The sequence below is a fragment of the Stylophora pistillata genome, chromosome 7, assembly GCF_964205215.1.
Source record: "Stylophora pistillata chromosome 7, jaStyPist1.2, whole genome shotgun sequence".
Classification (NCBI taxonomy): domain Eukaryota; kingdom Metazoa; phylum Cnidaria; class Anthozoa; order Scleractinia; family Pocilloporidae; genus Stylophora; species Stylophora pistillata.
The window spans coordinates 16,407,268-16,425,520 of record NC_142525.1 but is presented as its reverse complement, the minus strand read 5'-3'; the positions used below and the strand labels follow the sequence as shown (position 1 = coordinate 16,425,520).

General features: G+C 38.8%; 1 protein-coding gene across 5 annotated transcripts in view; it reads right to left on the bottom strand.

The window, feature by feature from the left end:
• Positions 1 to 1,298: 1,298 nt before the first annotated feature.
• LOC111332247 (hemicentin-1) overlaps positions 1,299 to 18,253 on the bottom strand; it is a 64,124-nt gene continuing 47,169 nt past the window's right edge. For 2 of the 5 annotated variants that reach the window (XM_088727665.1, XM_088727668.1), the window contains exons 10-15: positions 14,961 to 15,112; positions 10,942 to 10,992; positions 9,105 to 9,221; positions 8,272 to 8,302; positions 6,167 to 6,485; positions 1,299 to 5,825 (exon numbers count right to left, since the gene is read on the bottom strand). In XM_088727665.1, coding sequence (XP_088583791.1) covers positions 5,565 to 5,825; positions 6,167 to 6,485; positions 8,272 to 8,302; positions 9,105 to 9,221; positions 10,942 to 10,992; positions 14,961 to 15,112 — 931 coding nt within the window. In that variant the 3' untranslated portion in view covers positions 1,299 to 5,564. The other 3 variants (XM_088727667.1, XM_088727666.1, XM_088727669.1) reach the window with 3 other exon arrangements.

Below are 18,253 nucleotides of genomic sequence, written 5' to 3'. Positions count from 1 at the left end.
CTTGGACGGATGGTGAGACTCTGGACGAGAGATGTACTGGACCGCGAGATTTTGGAATTTATTGGCGGGAAGCCGGGCATAAGAACTGGAAACCACTGCGATAACTTTATCAAAGATAATCAGACTGATCTTAAAGAAAAAAGAAAAAATGAAACGGAAGTATTTGTTTCATGAGAGCCCTGTTCAGATTTCCTGATGCCGCTGCGATACATCATCTCCTGAAATCTCGTTTTAAATCATTGCTTGCTGAAGAGTATCAATGTCAAGCATTGTACCGCCCTAGTACGAAATAACAGCTTCGAGATGTACTATTTTCTAAACAGTTACTGACCCTGAATTCACCGAGGAAGCCCTGATTCTTAAGATAAGAAGCTAGGTAGAAATGTTCTCTGCGTAGTGAGGTTCGTGCGTCATGATTGAGTCTGACTTAATACAGTCATTTGACTGTCGTTTTTCATTTTTTCTTCCCTTTACTGTCTTCCTTCTTTCAGATCGCATCTCGCTATCGTGTACGACCCTAATATGGGAATCTTTGTGCAATGTTTTTAAATACACGGAGGTGAGATGTAAATTTTACGCTCGAGTGGCAAGAACAATGTCTCACAATTAAAAGCAGTAAACGGAGAAAGGTATTGTTCCATTTTGAAAATCTTTAAATCATACTGCGTGTTCTTTTAGGTCTTTTTGCGTCCTTGTTGCTTGGAAAATGCATTAATCTTCGTTGCTTAACCTTCCTATAAACAACAAATATTGCAGCAGCCATTAGTCCAAACAGGAGACAAACCAAGTTCACTCTGCAAAGTTTGAGAAGGTGGGAACAGACGTTGTTGGTCAATATGACCATTGTTACCAAAGAAAAAATACGTCACTAAGTTCTTGGATGTAGTTAACTTAATAATTCTACGAGCGTTTTAGCTCTCAATATAGCGCTCCTGTTAACGTATCTTCACTTTTTTACACTTCAAATCTTTTCCACGTGTTGTGATCCTTCATAAACGGTGGATCATTCTGAGCTGAGTATACCCATAGGCTTTGCGAGTAGACGACTTGAGTTTTTGTTGATTAATAAAAGAAGACCGATAAAAGATATCCGATCCAGACAACATTTTACTGTAAATGACCGAACTCCCCCTCCTCTTCTCCTTCGAAAAGAACGTGAAGGTTGAAAGCAAAACTGTGAAGGAAGGGTAGGAGCATCGCTCCATTTCTTTTACTGTATGTCGTGAAAGTGCTTTGAAATTTTACCTTATAACTCTAAAATTATAACTTGGGCTTTAAAAGTCAAACAATGACGCATGCAAGATATATCAGTGTTTAAGCATTACAGTCGGCTGTTGATATAGTAAAAAGTATCAAAGAATCACCAAAAGAAAAAAATAAATGTGTGGTACAAGCGGCATAAAGAGATCGAAATAACCAATCTGCCTCAAACTGACCATTGTTTACCTGTAGATAGAAGTATTCCATTACAATCTGCAGGTGCGTTCACATTAGTACTTCCGATGGATTAAGTCTAGTTTTCGCCATTGGAAAATCGCTAAGGGTTTATGAACAGTAAGTGTTCATTACAAAAACAGCGTTATGGACGGTGTCTGTCCTGAAGTCATATACCACACATTTAAGCTCTCTTGGCTTCTCCGGCAAAAAACCTGATTACAGTATAAAAATTAATACTCACTAATTAACCCACTCATTTAATATAATAGGGGAGCTCACAGCTCGCGCAGCCCCCATAATTATACAAAATGGTACTAGAACATACCTAGCAGAGTCGCACAGTCAAATTCATTATACGTAAGCGTGCTCAAAATCCCGATAGTGCACGCTGATAGCGTCAGCAAATCCGACTTCGCCAGAAATTTCTTTTTTTGCGCGAGCGGCCATTATTAGCGCGGGGAAAATTAATATATTTCACGACAATAATGGATACAAACAGAAACTCAGCCTACTAGTCCGAAAACGAAGACAATGTTTCGACCTTTTCCCTTGGGCTAGAGTTCTTAAATGAGGCAGAAAAAGAGAAAAACAAAGGAAAAGGAGACTCGGCATCAGCGCCGTCACGATTCGCTTCAACTGATATTGTTGTCCGTTTTTCGCGTCGGATTTGATGCACAATTCCACCAGATATGTTCTAAAACAATTGGTTCATGCTTTCAGCTGTGCACTATCGAGTTATGGAGCACGTGGGAAGTTTGGAGAGCACTCAAGAAGCTAGAGTTGCCCTCGGCTATCGCCTCGGGCAACTCTTACGCTTCTTTCGTGCTCTCCAAACTTCCCGCGTGCTCCATAACTCGATAGTGCACGCTAACGCATGCACCAATTGTTAAGTAGTAACCCATTAGCCGAAAAAATTTGGACTTATGACCATACGGGCGTCCGTAAGAGGTGCAACTTTTAGCATGCGCGGTCAACTATACTGTACCGCGGGAACGCCAGCGCCACGGTTCTGTCCAGTAGTCCAGTGGTCAGTGCACTGAGCTCCGAGTCGGACGACCCAGGTTCGGGTCCCGGCCAGGGCAAGGCGTTTTTTTTTTTAATAAATTTAATTAAATTATTTTCTTACGTTTACATACAAAATAGAAATTAAGAAAAAAAAATAAATGATAAAAAAGAGAAAGACACATATACACACACACACACACACACACACACACACACACACACACACACACACACACACACACACACACACACACACACACCCTTACAAATAGAACAAATACAAAGTACATAGTACAATACATAGTACAAATAGAAGAATACTAAGCTAAAACACACACACAAAGCTGTTACAGCAGTACATTTACCTAGTATATAAGGCAAGGCGTTTTGCCCTTGAGACGTGTGGGAAAAAAATGCGAGCTCCGCTTTTAGGCTTGGCTAAATCTATATATTATCTGCTATTTATTACGAATTAATACACATTGTATCATTCAGACTACGAAAGAGCATTATGCTGGTTAAAATGAATAAAAATGGTAGAAAAACTAATAACTTAAACCAATCTGATTAATTATCTATGTCTAAAATAAAATCCATGCAAAAGGCATTTGTCACTCTTGATCCCGAAAGAACGAAGATTGTGCCAGGTTAGAACTACTTAATCAACTAATTTACCTAAGAAACCACCCTACTCTCTATCTACAAAACGCAACTACAGCTATCATTGACGTTTTACGTCTACTGAGCATTTTCAACTCACACAACACACATGTCACACATGCATTCACAGCTGGGCTGTGATCTAAAAAAGGCTGGTGCATACGTGATCCTTTAATCCGTTCGCATTTCAGCCTTGGGAAAAATATGCCACACCAAAAGGAACATGAACCATCATTGCAAAAGTGAAGGGTAAAAAAACTTGAACGTTGAAAAGCCTCGGAAATTTGTTCAGACTTGGGAAACAAAGTGTTAGAAATAACCAAAGTTCGCAATGAAAATACTTCATTGCGTCTATTTTTGAGAGATTACTGAAAGAAAACATACAAAAACGCTAAAGCAGTACGAGGTAAAAAAATGCAAACTCCTATTGAAAAATAACAAGAGACTTAAAGTCGTTTGGCTGAAATTCAAAGCGAGTTAAAGGAAAACAATCCACCCTTTAAAGTCCACTTTACTAATTATATATATATATATAGATAGTACTTTGCTAGAATGAGTCATGTCGTGCAATTGCACGAAGCTCACTAGTTACTAGTTTGAGCACTCTGGCATGGCTTAGACGATAACACAAATGTGGGATCGTTCGGGGTAACCATATCGGTTCTCTCCCATCCTAGCATCAGCACTGCACTGATGAGGCCCAGAAGGCCGAAACAGTACCGTGTTTAAGATAGAGCTCTTTGGCATATAAAGCTCGGCTTTCATGTCCAAATTAAGCACTATGGGATGAGTCATGGCCGCTAGCGTTGCGCATAGCTCATTAGGTTTATCTAGTTTGAGCACTCTGGCGTGGCTTAGACGATACCACAAATATGGGATCGTTTGGGGTGATCATATCGGTTCTCCCCCATCCGAGCATCAGCACTGCACTGATGAGGCCCAGAAGACCGAAACAGTACTGTACATGTCTGCAGTTAGTTATATATATATATACACATTCATATGTGTATATACGTATATATACACACACATACATACACATATACATATATATATATATACATATATATATAATTATACCTCAAGAATTAGGTTACTTGAACTTTTACTGCAACTCTGAGTTTCATGCCTCTTGCGAAGCAATCGTCAGGCAAGAGGCATGAAACTCAGAGTTGCAGTAAAAGTTCAAGTAACCTAATTCTTGAGGTATAATTATCCATAGCTCTAGCCCTGCTATTGAGCACTTTTTAGTAGATGATGATCTCATTCCGCTATTTTGGTTACATATATATATATATACATAACTGCAGACATGTACAGTTATATATATATATATATATATATATATATATATATATATATATATATATATAAATCCCCTGATGAGTGGGCGACCACGAAACAGGCTTGTAGGGATGAACTTGTAGTTTACTTGTCTTTTTCCTCCCACAATATATATATATATATATATATATATACAATCTCTAGTTTAGGCGTCTACATATTTCAATAAAAATTAAATTGAAAATTACCAATTCGAGCCACAGAATTATCTTTACCTTGCACCTCAAGATGTCAATTAAACTGCCAAGTGTAATATGGTGACGTAGTAAGTAAGATTACACTCATCGACAAACAGACTGGTTACCCGACCAAAGTTAACTATACTTAACAACCTTACAAGTGTTCCTGAATCCTGAAGGTGTATCGTTGCAAAGCAAACAAGGTCCTACTCGTTTAGCACAGTACATCACGTTCTACCTCCCGCACAAACATTGTTTTTGGTGTTTTTATAATGCTTGTTGACGAAACATAAATTCCGAAATAAATATAGCAACATTAAGTGCAAAAGAACATGGCACCATGAAGGACACAGCTTTGCCCTTACTCCTGCTTACTGGCTGGATAACCGAGTCATAAAAAACCGTGGTATTCTAGGTATTACACATTACTAAGTCATTAATATCTATTAATATCAGCGGGGTAGGTTAAATCTTATTTTCAATCGTGATGGGGATTGACATAATAGGAAACTCATCACTTGGCGCGGGAGTTCTGCATTAAATTGCACTTGAAAACCAATATCGCACGGGTCGTGATATCGGTTTGCAAGTGCCATTAAACGCGGAATTCACGAGTCAAGTAATGGATTTTCCTTGAATCGCATAATGGTAAAAAAATAAAAAACAACAACAACAAAGAAAACAGCAGTACTTATAGTTGTTGCGTATATGTAGATGCGATTGTGTTCGCTATCATCGCCGGAAAACTGAAAAATCTTAAGCTCTCTTTATCTCTAGCACTGTTATGTCCACAACTCTTTACAGTACAAATGTAACCTATTGATTAAGTACTCAAAAGTCAAAGAGAATTCTTATGACAATCAACCGCTAAGGCTACGATCGCCATTTTTTTAACGAAACAACTGCAGCTCTTCTAACGTTCCATGACCTTAAATAAAACTAAAATCCAGACTCGTTAGTTGCTTGTGCAGTGTCACCTGTGTTCCTAGGCAGAATAGTGCTGTCCTCAGTAGGCTCAGCACTGGTTTCTTGAGAGTTTCCCTTCAGAAACTGGGTGATGTCAGCATACGATGTTTCAGTATAAGCCTCAGGCCGTTTGGTCGGAGAAAGGGTCTTCAGGGAGGTGGATACGTCAGGCGTTTTCTGCGTCTTATGGAATTCACCCAAATCGGCGTAAAGAACTTCACCCGGGTTGGGCTTCTGAGGTTAAATATGATAAAGATAATGTTGAGTCCTCGAAAATAAGCGTCGTTTCCCATCTATTACAAGATAAACGGAATGTTTACTACACGAGAAACATAATCTGTCTCCTGTAAAAGGCAATAAATGATCAATAAAATTTAACGACCTGAGATGAAATAACACCAGAGAACACTAAAGAATCTCTGGAGGGAAGCTGAGGTAGTTTCAAGTCTTGCCTATTTAAACAGGAGAGGGATATAAGTCAGTAGGAAAAAATGTACGGCTGCCTGTGATCTAGGAAAACAAAAAAGGTAAAAACAAACTTCCAAAGTAATCAGTACAATAATTGGCCGGCAAACCTTTTTTACTTTTTTTGATAAATCGACTTCAGCGTAAGTGGCGTCCGGTGCATTCTTCTTCTTCTTCTTTTTTGACTTGTCTGCGACAGCATACTGATCCTCAGTCGGTTTCTGCTCAGTAACTTTCTTATCTTTCTTTCTGTGTTTCTTTTTTGAGTGCTCGTGTCCAATGACAATTTCTGCTGGGGGCTCACCACCAACCTCTCCCTCCCCTTGTTCAATGACAACTTCACCTTGGGGTTGAGGTCCTGACATGGCATATCCACTTTTCAATTCTGCATATGGATTAGTCCCTGACAGGGTGCTGTGATTACTGGAACTGACAGAATGGTAGATATCAGTGTAACATCAAAATAAAAGTGCACTTAAAAAATGACTGTTTCAGTATCATTAAATACTATTTCGACTTGAAAACATATTCTTTTCACCACGCACCATCCCTTCTCCCTGGGAAGAAACACATTGAAACTATTCTGTTCATTTGTGTTGCAATTTCTCATCTTAGTAATCTTGTTACTGTAACCAGCAAGAGCCTATTTACTTATTCTCTGTAATTTGTTCCAGTAGAAATTTTATTAATCTGCTTGAAACCACTGCTCGCCTCGACCAGCTGCGAGCATTAGACTTCGAGCATCAGATGCCAAGTTGTAAATCTATCAGTATAGGTAAACTGAAATAAAGTTGAAATTGAGAAAAAAACACGAATTTACTACAAATAAGGTTAACACAAACATACATATAAATTTCATATCTTGTAATTATTAAAGTAATTTTAGTACTAGGTAATTAGGTGTCCCGAATTAGCGTACGTGGTACGCTTGAGATTTTGACACGGAAATAAAGTTCTTATCTTATTATATCTTATCTAACCGCGGTTTCAACAAAGGCATGACTGCCGACGTTATGCGTGAGATGGATTATGTTGAGTTTTGAAAAAAAAAAAAAAAAAGTTAAATGATAAAATCCACATCATTAACCATTAAATTTATTCGAGTATCTCAATAAACTTGTCCTTTCGAAAGCCTTAACGAATAATTAAAATTCAGAATGTAACACAAAGCATTTCAAATTGGACTTCGCCAAATACAATAACGGAGAGAGGCACAAATGAATTGGATTGAAGGGTGGACAGGTACGTTTATACAATCGAGATTGAGTTTTCATGTCTTCTTATTTATTCTGTATTGGGTTATCAGTTGAAGACAACTCTGGACGAATCAGCAAATAGTTTTTTTCTTCATGCTCATTTATATCAGGTAGTGTTTCATTGCAGAATACGCCTATATCTAAATGCCCGTATGAGTTTGTGTTTAACACGTCGGAATTGTTTATCAAAAGAAATGCATATTTGGCAACAATTCAGAAGAAAAATAACAAATCGCATTTCGCTTCTCAGTCAGGTTTCTGATAATAAACGTGGAAAAAAATTATTTAAAACTGGTTGACTTAGAGGAATGCAGTTTTCAGGTAACACAATACAGAAAATAGATAATTCAATCCAAAAAGTGACAAACTGTTGAGTCTGTCTTTGAACTTCTTTGTTGCATAAAATCATTGTTAAATTGTTGTTTTGGCGGAATGTGGTTGATTATACCGAATGCACACTGAACTGAACCTAGCAGGGTTTTGATAAGACACTTTTGAATATGATTCGCGAACATTGCTATAGCATTATTATGAAAAGATATCGACAATTGCGTTTTAAGCATATTATGATTACGCAACCACATGCCTCTCCTCGTAAATTTGGAAAGTATAGTCACTTGTAAATTTCTTCAAAGCTGTCCATTTGTACGAGCCCGTAGTTTGTCCTAAAAAAAAGTTGTATGTGCTCATTCTAAACTGCACTTGAAGTCGTGCAAATATCTGCAATAATAAGTACACCTCTCTATTAAGTATCCCTCTTCTACAAGCACCCCGTCTAGAAGCCTTAATACCCCCCCACCTTCCCTTCCTCCCGAGAGACTTAGCATGGTATGAACAATAAAAATTCAATTCGAATGAGAATAACAGCGACAGCTTTTTAATTTTTTAATTTTTAATTTTTTTTTTAACTCGGGGGCCCTTCAGTGATTTTCAACTTTGTCAAACTTTAAAATACTTACAATGCCTGCCGTTCGTCGGTCTCAGTGTGAACTAGATAGGTAGAAAGTATAAAATGTCATAGAATAATCTTAAAAGGCGGAACACAACAAGTTTCGTAATTCCTATCCAAAATCAACGTTTAAAGCTCTTTTGCTTCTCTTTCAATTCATAGCTGTGGTTTATCTAGTACGTAAAGCCTGCTACATTAATATAACTCTTTAGCTCAAGATTTGCTTAAAAATTTGCAACGCCGTCGAACATCGGAGAAAGTAGGAACGGTGACAACTGCCGCTTGATTAGCTCATGTTGTGGAGCTCCTGACCGGACCAACACTCAGGGTCTTAAAATAACTGACGAGAATGTGCTGCCTTTGCTATGACATCTTCAAATGGTTAGAAATCCTGGTCTTGTCGGATAAGGACGAAATGCCGTAGGCCCAGTCTCCTGCGTCTTCTCTGTACTGGTTAGCAGGGGACGTTAAAGAGCCCACATACTTGTTGCAAAGACTTGGGAACGTAGCTCCCGGTGTTGTGGGCATCAGCAAGATTTCCTTCACAAATAGTAAATTGCCCAATGCAGTCCGGCCAAAGTCCCCCCCAAAATGTGGTAAGTTAAATCGGATGATTTAAAACAGATACTGTACTACGATGCACAACTGGAATTTGTTTTCACTCATGACACAGGGTAACGAAACCATCTTTTAACTTGCTTAGCAGCGAAACATGGGATCAGCCGACGCAAAATAAAACAACACAACATTCTAAGCAAGATGTAAAAAAAAAAAAAAAATAAATAGAAATAAACTATATTTGAGTGTAACTCCTGAGTTGTAAGTAAAGTTTTATGTACTTACTCCTTTGATCTTTGCGCCTGCACTTTCTTCTTTTGTGTACCATGTAAATGATTATAATGATAACAACAGCAAACACGAGCACTACAACGGCAAATACTACAATCCAAAGAGTTTTGACTAGAATAAAAAGAAAATCTCTCTTAGTTTATCTCAAAATTATATGTCTACAAGCGAGACACAAGCGATGGTTGAGACCTCATTTCACTCTCCTACAGGTGACGCTTAGTAACAATCCGTAATTTAGCAACATAGTTCAGATTAACCGAAAATAAGCAGACCTGACCAAAACAAACTTCACGACGTTCCTCTAGACGTCCCATCGCCTCCCTACCTTCGTTCCGAAAAAAGGACTCTTGCAATGAATAAACTAAAAAGTCAGCGAAACTCTGTATAGTTTACTAAAAACGTAGCCTGCGTAAGTGAACTAAAATGAGCGAGTATCTATATCCGAATTCCATGAGAGGGACTTTAGCTGGGTTGGTTGATAGCTAGGTAGAGAGGCAACCAGCAACATACATGTACACATATCTATATGTTGAAATCCTCGCCTATCCTGATGACGAAAACCGCATTGAGTTATTATTGTGGGCTTGTCACTAGTGGCGATCAGTAGAAAGATTCAAGGAAGAACGACTTCCAATTTCTGTCACACTCCGTCCCAATATGTGATTGACGATGTATCCAGCGTAAGAGAGTATAAACCCTTTTCTAAAATCGTGACCCTTTCCGAACTTTTTTGAGTTTTTTTTTTTTTTTTTTAAAATGTGGCTTGCAGCCGTGGTCTATCTCCTCGGCTTTTGTTCAATTTCTAACCGTTTCTTCATGATAGAAGTGACTGAAATCATATCTAATCATATCAGCTTTAATCACTTTCTTCGTGATCCACTGTTGGAAGTTGAAAAAAAAGGGACATAATAGAAAGTACTAACAAACCAGGAATATCACCACAGATGTTTATCGGCGCTATCGACCAAACGTGAGGTCAAGATGGCTGTATATTGCCGGAGTTCTGTTGTTTGCATTTTTAAAATCGAGACGAGGTCCAGGTCCATATAAACGAAAAAAAAACCAGGCTGATAAACAGCTATCTTGACCGAACACGCCTGGTCAAGAAAGGATTCCTTATATGACAAACATGATTCGCTTTAAACAACAACAAACATATGAAGCATATGTATGAACTGCGGTTATGAAACGTATATGTGCACGATCCTTCGCAGTAAAGCACTATTTGAGCAATAGTGAAAATCAGACCTGAAAAAAATTTCAGGTCTGTTTTTGGCTTGTTAGCTCAATTGGTAGAGCGCTGCACTAGTATCGCAGAGGTCAGTGGTTCGAATCCCGTACAGGCCTGAAATTTTTTTCAGGTCTGATTTTCACTATTGCTCAAATAGTGCTTTACTGCGAAGGATCGTGCACATATACATGATTCGCTTTATTAATAATCGAGGATAATTTGTTTGTTTTGAGAGCCGGAGAAGAAAGTCAACTGTGTTTATTGGACAAAAAACCCACGAGAGTCGTTTATGCTATCTTTGTCTTTACTGTCCCCTGCCGCTTTTGCGTCTCCATCGCCGAGAATTTCCAAAAATTTAAGAACTTTGTAAGTCCCTCCCTATTTTCGCGGAATCAAAGCGGGCAATCCCGGGCGGGCAAGATAGGACCATCTTGCCCGCTCGTGTAGCCAATCAGAACACAGGATTCGCTTCACATTACCCACGAGAGCTGCCAACGATCTTATAAGGGGCTTTATAACCCTAACAGAGAATTCTAGCACATCGAACGTAGAGGAAATAGAAACTAAAGCAGCCAAAGATATTAGGAAGATAATGCGTACCTGTCTTGCAAATTTGATCATCCTCGTAAAGACCATTACATTTGTGCTTTGCTGCAAAACAAATACATACAAACAAACAAAAATTATTTTTTGAAATTAGATCTACCTGTAAGTATCTATTTTGGTACACGTACAGCTCAAAACTGCAAAATTTTAAGATCCTGCTTCCCTTTGCCTTGCGAGCAGTTGATTTCTTCTACATTGACCGAGAGAGAACCACTGCGAGTAACCGTTCGTTCTTAACAGCTGTCCAGCGCCGGGAATGAATGAATTAACTTTGAACCAGTAAAATCAGTTTGGATAGCTGTTTAAGCTCGGATGCATGTGCCAACCAACATACTGCTGGGTTTATGCGTACCGATTGTGAAAAGATCAAAAAGGCGTGTAGGTCATCGTTTAAGTTTATTGCCAACGACTTACATATAGGATAAAGCTTTGGGTAAAATTTTTGAGGGCTTGAAATCTTTAGGGATAGCGAAGTTAAGCACTGAATAAAGACTGGCTGTTCTCCATTTTCAAAGGGTCACGATATTATGGCCATTCCTCCAACCGGACATGGAAAATCACTAATTCACCAGATGGCACTTCTTTTGGTTTACAATACGTCCAAGAGCACGTGCCGCACGATGCTCGCGCATGCTCGATGAAAAAGCAGGCTGTTGCTTGCAGTGGTTTCTCTCTCGTTCGGTATAGGAGAAACCTTGGGAGAGCAAGCACAAAGAAGACGGTAAATAACGGAGAGGTGATATCAATTAGCAAAGCTGTAGACATAAAAAGGAAGATATTGCTTTCATAATCGCCATGTCTTACTTTTCTACCACATCAGATTGGCAGAGTAAACTGAAATGTAATCCGCTCTGAAATCTCATAAAAATGCGGTTAAATACAGTATTAGGAAGTCACCCACCATTAATCAATTAGTTATCACACTCTCGAATTTTTCCTCCTCAATCAATTTAATTTTTACATTTATTAAGAGCGTGACCACGAGAAAACCGGGCAGAACTGGGTAAACCCGGGCAGGGGCGATAAACCTCAAATCATAGATTTTACTCAAACTTGGCACTCACGCAAATTACCATGAGTTAATAAATGTGTGAAAATAATAAATCAAAATATTTAATTCCCTGGGAGATATAGGGTCCCCCTGGGAAAACCTCCATTTTCTGCATTTTTTGCATAATCAATTATCTAAGTTTGTATTGCTGCTGTGACAGATCGAAAAGCCATTTGCAAATTCAATCAACTGGGTTGTGTTCTATATCCATCAGACCTCATAAAAAAAAGAATTGTGTTAACTTTTTCATTTCATTTCTTCCCTTACCTCTCGCTAAAGCAAAGACGGCTTTTCCTGGTTTTGACAAAGTCCAAAAATTAGGTATTTTGAGGCCCAATATCTCCAATGACCAACTATTCCTGATCATTATTCCTACATGAGCAGTGAAAGCCACCACTGGACTTCCAAAATCAGTAATAAAATTTTGAAGCAACTGATTTCATAGCCCGTGCTGACGCGAAATTTGTATCTACCTCCCGCTCAGTCTGTATCATCGAAATTCCGTAAACTACATCTTTGTTTTATTAACTTAAAATAACTTGAAATTTACAAGAAATTTCCCAGAGAGTATCGCTTAAACATGAACGAGGAGAGAATCTTTGAATATGGTGAGTTGAGCCTATTTGGAGAACTTTTTTCGCAGCCATATTTGGACTATTTTCGAGGAAACGCAGCAGTTGATAATGAACATCAAGGGCGCATGTAGTTGAACTTTCTGACAAAAGAAATCTAGGAAGAAACTTGATAGTGCATACATGTCTCTGTGGTACCTCAGTTGCAACTTTTGGCTTGATATCATTTGTTAGATATTATCTGATAAGGAGCCATTATGTCAACAATGTACTAGGTTCGATTTGCTTCCGTTGCCTTGTTGAAATATTAAACGCGGCGAGAGCCCTCGGAAAGATCGATCAAAATGATTGGTCTTTTACGGCGTGATACTTATCGACTTACATGATATGTTTTGGTGGCAAAAAGATGATATGATGCCCTGAGAGTTAATGGGATCAGTTTAAAAGATGTCTATTAGACTTTAATGCCACAATGCTAGTCACACCACCACCGACTTTTTGTGGTCGAAGAGATATCCTATCCAAGGTTACTTCCCACCTCCGCGGGTGTCCTTAGGAAAAAATTCGTACGCGCGCTACTTTCATTAAATACTAGCAAACTATACCTCAGAAGAGAGCTTAGTAAACGCAAACTTTCTTTTAAGAAATGTGAGAAGTTGGTAAAGCGTGAATCAATCGAGAGTTCTTCTATTGAATTTATTGGGTATCGGATGCCGCAGCACAGCAAAATGTCTACGCAGTCTTATTCACAAGGCATCAATCGACATGATTATGTCAGGCCGTTTTCGATATTCTCCTATCAATTGCTTTGCCAACTGTGCAGGGTTGTCTCCTGCAGGGTTGAGGTAGGAGACGTTAATTTCCCACACACGAGATTACTGTGTGATGGATGTCCTCCACCCCCCCCCCCCCGGGGTGGGATGGGAAGGTGAGGGCCATATGTTAGAAAACTTGTGTAAAGTTAATATGTTGGCCTCATTAAATAAAGATGTACGAGTACGAGTGTGCATTTTAACATTTTCGGATTGTCGGCTGTTAATTGTAACTTTTAAGTACGGCTATTACACCTCTGTCTGATACTTACTACGAAATTAACTGTTGACCCCCTCCCCTTCCTCGCCCAACCTTTCATTAATAATTCACACTTTTGCAATGGAGCAATTTCTACGGTACATCTCGACAAAAAGCCAGATATTACAGTCGACAGCTGCAAGAGATTACATATCAAATGTAAGCAGAAAACCTCAGATAAGTGATTTCTATGTACGTGTCAGTTTTTAAACCATTTTCATTTTCCTTCTGCTGAGAGGAGACCGATATATCACCTGTTTCAGTATTCGTTTTTCGGTGAACCAGTATCTATCTCAAGCTTAACAATTAACAAGTCCAATATTTTGGTAGCCGTAAATCTTTGATACATTTTAAACTTTGTGGACTAAACAAACAACATGCTAAATGAATGTCAAAGTTGACCGCTGAAAAATATTGCAGGCGCGATCCTTTTGATTTACATCAGCTTTCAGGACATCAAATCATCTTTTTGCCACTAAGTTCGACTACATGCACCCTTGATGTTCATCATCAACTGCTGCGTTTCTTCGAGAATAATTGAAATATGGCTACGAAAAAAGTTCTCAAAAAGGGCTCAACTTGCGCTATTCAAAGATTCTGTCCTCGTTCATGTTTAAACGATACTCTGGGAAATTTCTTGTAAATTTCAAGTTATTTTAAGTTAATAAGACAAAGATGTAGTTTACGGAACTTTGATGATACAGACTAAAAAGCGTGAGGTAGATGCAAATTTCACGTCAGCAAAGGTTATGAAATCAGTTGCACCAAAATTTTATTACTGATTTTGGACGTCCAGTGATGGCTTTCACTGCCCACGGAGGAATAATGATCAGAACTAATTTGTCATCGGAGATATTGGGCCCTCAATTAACTTTATTTTTGGACTTTGTTAAAATCAGAAAAAGCCATCTTTAGTAAAGGGAGAGGTAAGGGAAGAAATGAAATGAAAAAGTTAACACAATTCAATTTCCTTGAGGTCTGATGGATATAGAACACAACCCAGTTGATTGAATTTGCAGATGGCTTTTCCGTTTGACACAGCAGCAATGCAAAGCTAGGTAGCTAATTATGCAAAAAAAGCAGAACAGGGAGGTTTCCCAGGGGGACCCTATATCTCCCAGGGAATTAAATATGTTGATTTATTATTTTCACACATTTATTAACTCAAGATACTCAGCATTTGTGCCAAGTTTAAGCCAAATCGGTGAGTTGAGGTTTATCGGCCCATGCCCGATTTTCTCGTGGACACGCTCTTCATCTGTGACGTTCCTTGACCCTCCTCTAGGGAGCCGGTCACCTTACACATACTCTTGGCTTACCTGGGATGTCTGATACATCTGTAATTGAATCAGGATCAACATTTTTGCCAAAGCGCCCCTTTCTGGCAGCTTCTTGAAGCATAGTTGTTAATGCCTCTTGCCCCATGGGTTTTTCGAATGAGAGATGAATATATATGATAATGCTTCCTGGCCTGTGGAGGAGAAGCCAGAAAGTGGTAATCAGAATCACGCCAGTGCAGGACATGAAGAACCCACTCTTGTATTTAAAAGACAAAATAAAAATATTAGTTCAGAAAGATACGGTATGTAAACTGTTAACACATTTCAGGAAATTCGTCAAGGTTGAGGTTCAAAGATATGGTGTTACATTCCTGCCAAAATTCAAGTTCTATTATCAACATACAAATGTTATCTCAACAATTAATTTTAAATATGAAGCGATTTTCAGGTTACTGTCAACAAAATAGGGTGCCTTCCGGAAAAATGGTCCTACGCTCGCTTCTCTCAATGTAACAACATATATCAAAGGAAAGCCTATAAAATATAGTTTATTTAACGATGGTTCATGCTGTAGCGTGCACTATCGAGTTATGGAGCACGCGGGAAGTTTGGAGAGCACGAAAGAAGCGTAAGAGGTGCCCGAGGCGATAGCCTCGGGCAACTCTAGCTTCTTGAGTGCTCTCCAAACTTCCCACGTGCTCCATAACTCGACAGTGCACAGCTGAAAGCATGAACCAATTGTATTAGAACACAGCCGGTGGATTTGTGCATCAAATCCGACGCGAAAAACGGACAACAATATCAGTTGCAGCGAATGGTGACGGCGCTGATGTCGAGTCTCCTTTTCCGTTGTTTTTCTCTTTTTCTGCCTCATTTAAGAACTCTAGCCCAAGGGAAAAGGTCGAAACATTGTCTTCGTATTCGGACTTGTAGGCCGAGTTTCTGTTTGTACCCATTATTGTCGCGAAATATATTATTTTTCCCTCCGCTAACAATGGCCGCTCGAGCTAAAAAAAAATTTCTGGCGAAGCGATTTGCTGACGCTATCAGAGGGCACTACTGGGATTTTGAACACGCTTACGTATATTGAATTTGATTGCGCGGTTCTGCTGGCTATGTTCTAATAGTAAATAAAAGAAGCTTTCGCAATTTTTGTATTGATAGTCACGCGCGAGCCTTTCACACTACTGGACAAGATAACAAAGTGCGTGAAGCTTCTTTTGATACTCTTATTGGTTTCTGAAAAATTCTATTTTGGAAGTTAGCCGATGGGAAATATTTCGGTTCTTGCCTCGCTCCGAGATGTCACGAGAAAAATTCTCCAAAATTCGTAAGAGCCTCACACACTTAGCTGTGCCGATAGCTGACTAACATTCTGGTCACTTTTCATGGAAATCCAACAAGTCTACATACTCTTTCAATCTGTTTACGATGAGGTAACTCGTGTAAAAACAAACCTCGATCCTCAAAACCTTTCGTACCTCATGCACGTGTCATGCCGCCGACCAATGAGATCCAACATCGAACCCCTGAGCAAGTCCGGTGACAAAGAACTCCTTTGAAATTTGCGGGAAAGGTCATTTCGCGAAACGGGGAAAATAAATTTACACTAAATGGATTAACGAAATCCAAAAATTTATCGGGATATAAACAGATGGAAAGGTGGGCAATGCAGGCTAGGGAACTTCGATTCTTTCGAAACAAGTATGTGTTCGTGACAGCCGTCTTTGAAGCCGACCATAATTGCCGATCTGTCTTCAGTTTTTACGTCACACCTATGAAACATGATCGTTTTGACCGCGCGATAGATGGGGACACTAATTTTAAATACAGCTATCAACCAGAAAACTCAGTAAAAAATTTCGTGTTTTAGACATTTTACTGCTCTCTCCAACTAAAGAGCGAAAAAATCCCGAAATTTTGAAAATTTTCGCCAGAGTTTGTTAACAGTAACCTTCAAAGTTTAGGTCTGACTAGGATAAATGTTTTAACATTAAAATGACTTTCCTTGACATACATTGTATGTGTGGTACAGTTTAGACTGAAGTGCCACTTCCACTTCTCATCAGCATCTCTTTTGTGGTTAGGTAAAGCCGGATGACACAGTATTACAAAACGCATTATTTCTTCTGTATGCTATTTCTTTTTTGTTTTTCAGTGATCTTTCTCTCCGGGAGAAAAGAACTTAAGATTTACTTAACTCATCTGGGTATCCTCTATTCTTTAACCGTATTTTGAAACTACGCTTTTGAGTTAATTAATTAGAAAACAAAACAAAACTCTATGTTAGCGTATAGAATGGTGTGTTTTGGTGTTGTGTAATCTAATCTGCGCAATTTGGCGTATCTCTAAGCAGTCTGATTGGTGCATTTTGTTTTTTGGTGTATCTTAAAGCAATGTTATTGGCGCAAGTTTTGGTGTATCACAAACCAATCAGATTGTAGTATTTTTCGATGCCGCACAAATCAGAGCGTTCTTGCAAATTGTGGTTTGACAGGTCTTCAAATTTCAGCGAATCAACGCGTGACTCGGGGAGAGCGGATCGCGAACTAAGGAAACGTATTAGTTGTGTTGGGAAAGCGGTGGAGTTGTGATCGTTGTACGACTATGGTTATTCTTCGTTCTAAAGGAGACTGAGTGGAATATGAGAAACATTTTGAATCAAACATTGCTTGAGACGTTGATGGGAGCAACTTTCCAATACCCGGCCCCTATTGACCGCTATGAATGGATTGCTCCTACGGTCCCGATGTCGAAAAATAACTTTAAAAGAGAGGACATTTAAGGTTACTTCCCACCTACAGAGGCCAAAAAAATGTTTTTTTTTTTTTTTTTATTGGACTAGATTGAAGCTAAACATTTTCCTAACATTTACAAAAAGAAAATATTTAAAATCTCAAAAAGCGTCCGACTTATTTAGGAAAACGTATTCTTAAATAAAATATAATAAATCAGGAGGGTGTCATAATCTTGTAAATGGGCGAACCCTCTGGGTGAATATTCGCGGCAATTTCATGTTATTTTCGTGTTTTGTTTACATCGCGCACTTGAAAAAATTCTCACGTGAAAGTTCTCTGCTAGTGGAAAGTCTTTTCTCATAAATGAAAAACAGAAATCAAAATCAGAGACGAGTCCCTGGGCAAAGAAAAAGAAAAAGAAAAAAAAATTAAAAAAACAGACCCAAAGAAGAAAGAAAAGGCAAAATTTTTGTCAGGCAAAATAAAATCAGTTCTGGTACCCCTCTCCACGCTGGCATCACAATTACGAACATAGAAGTCGCCATCAAATCTACCTTTGTCGTACGAAAGGTTAAAAACGAAGTTCCTTTCAAT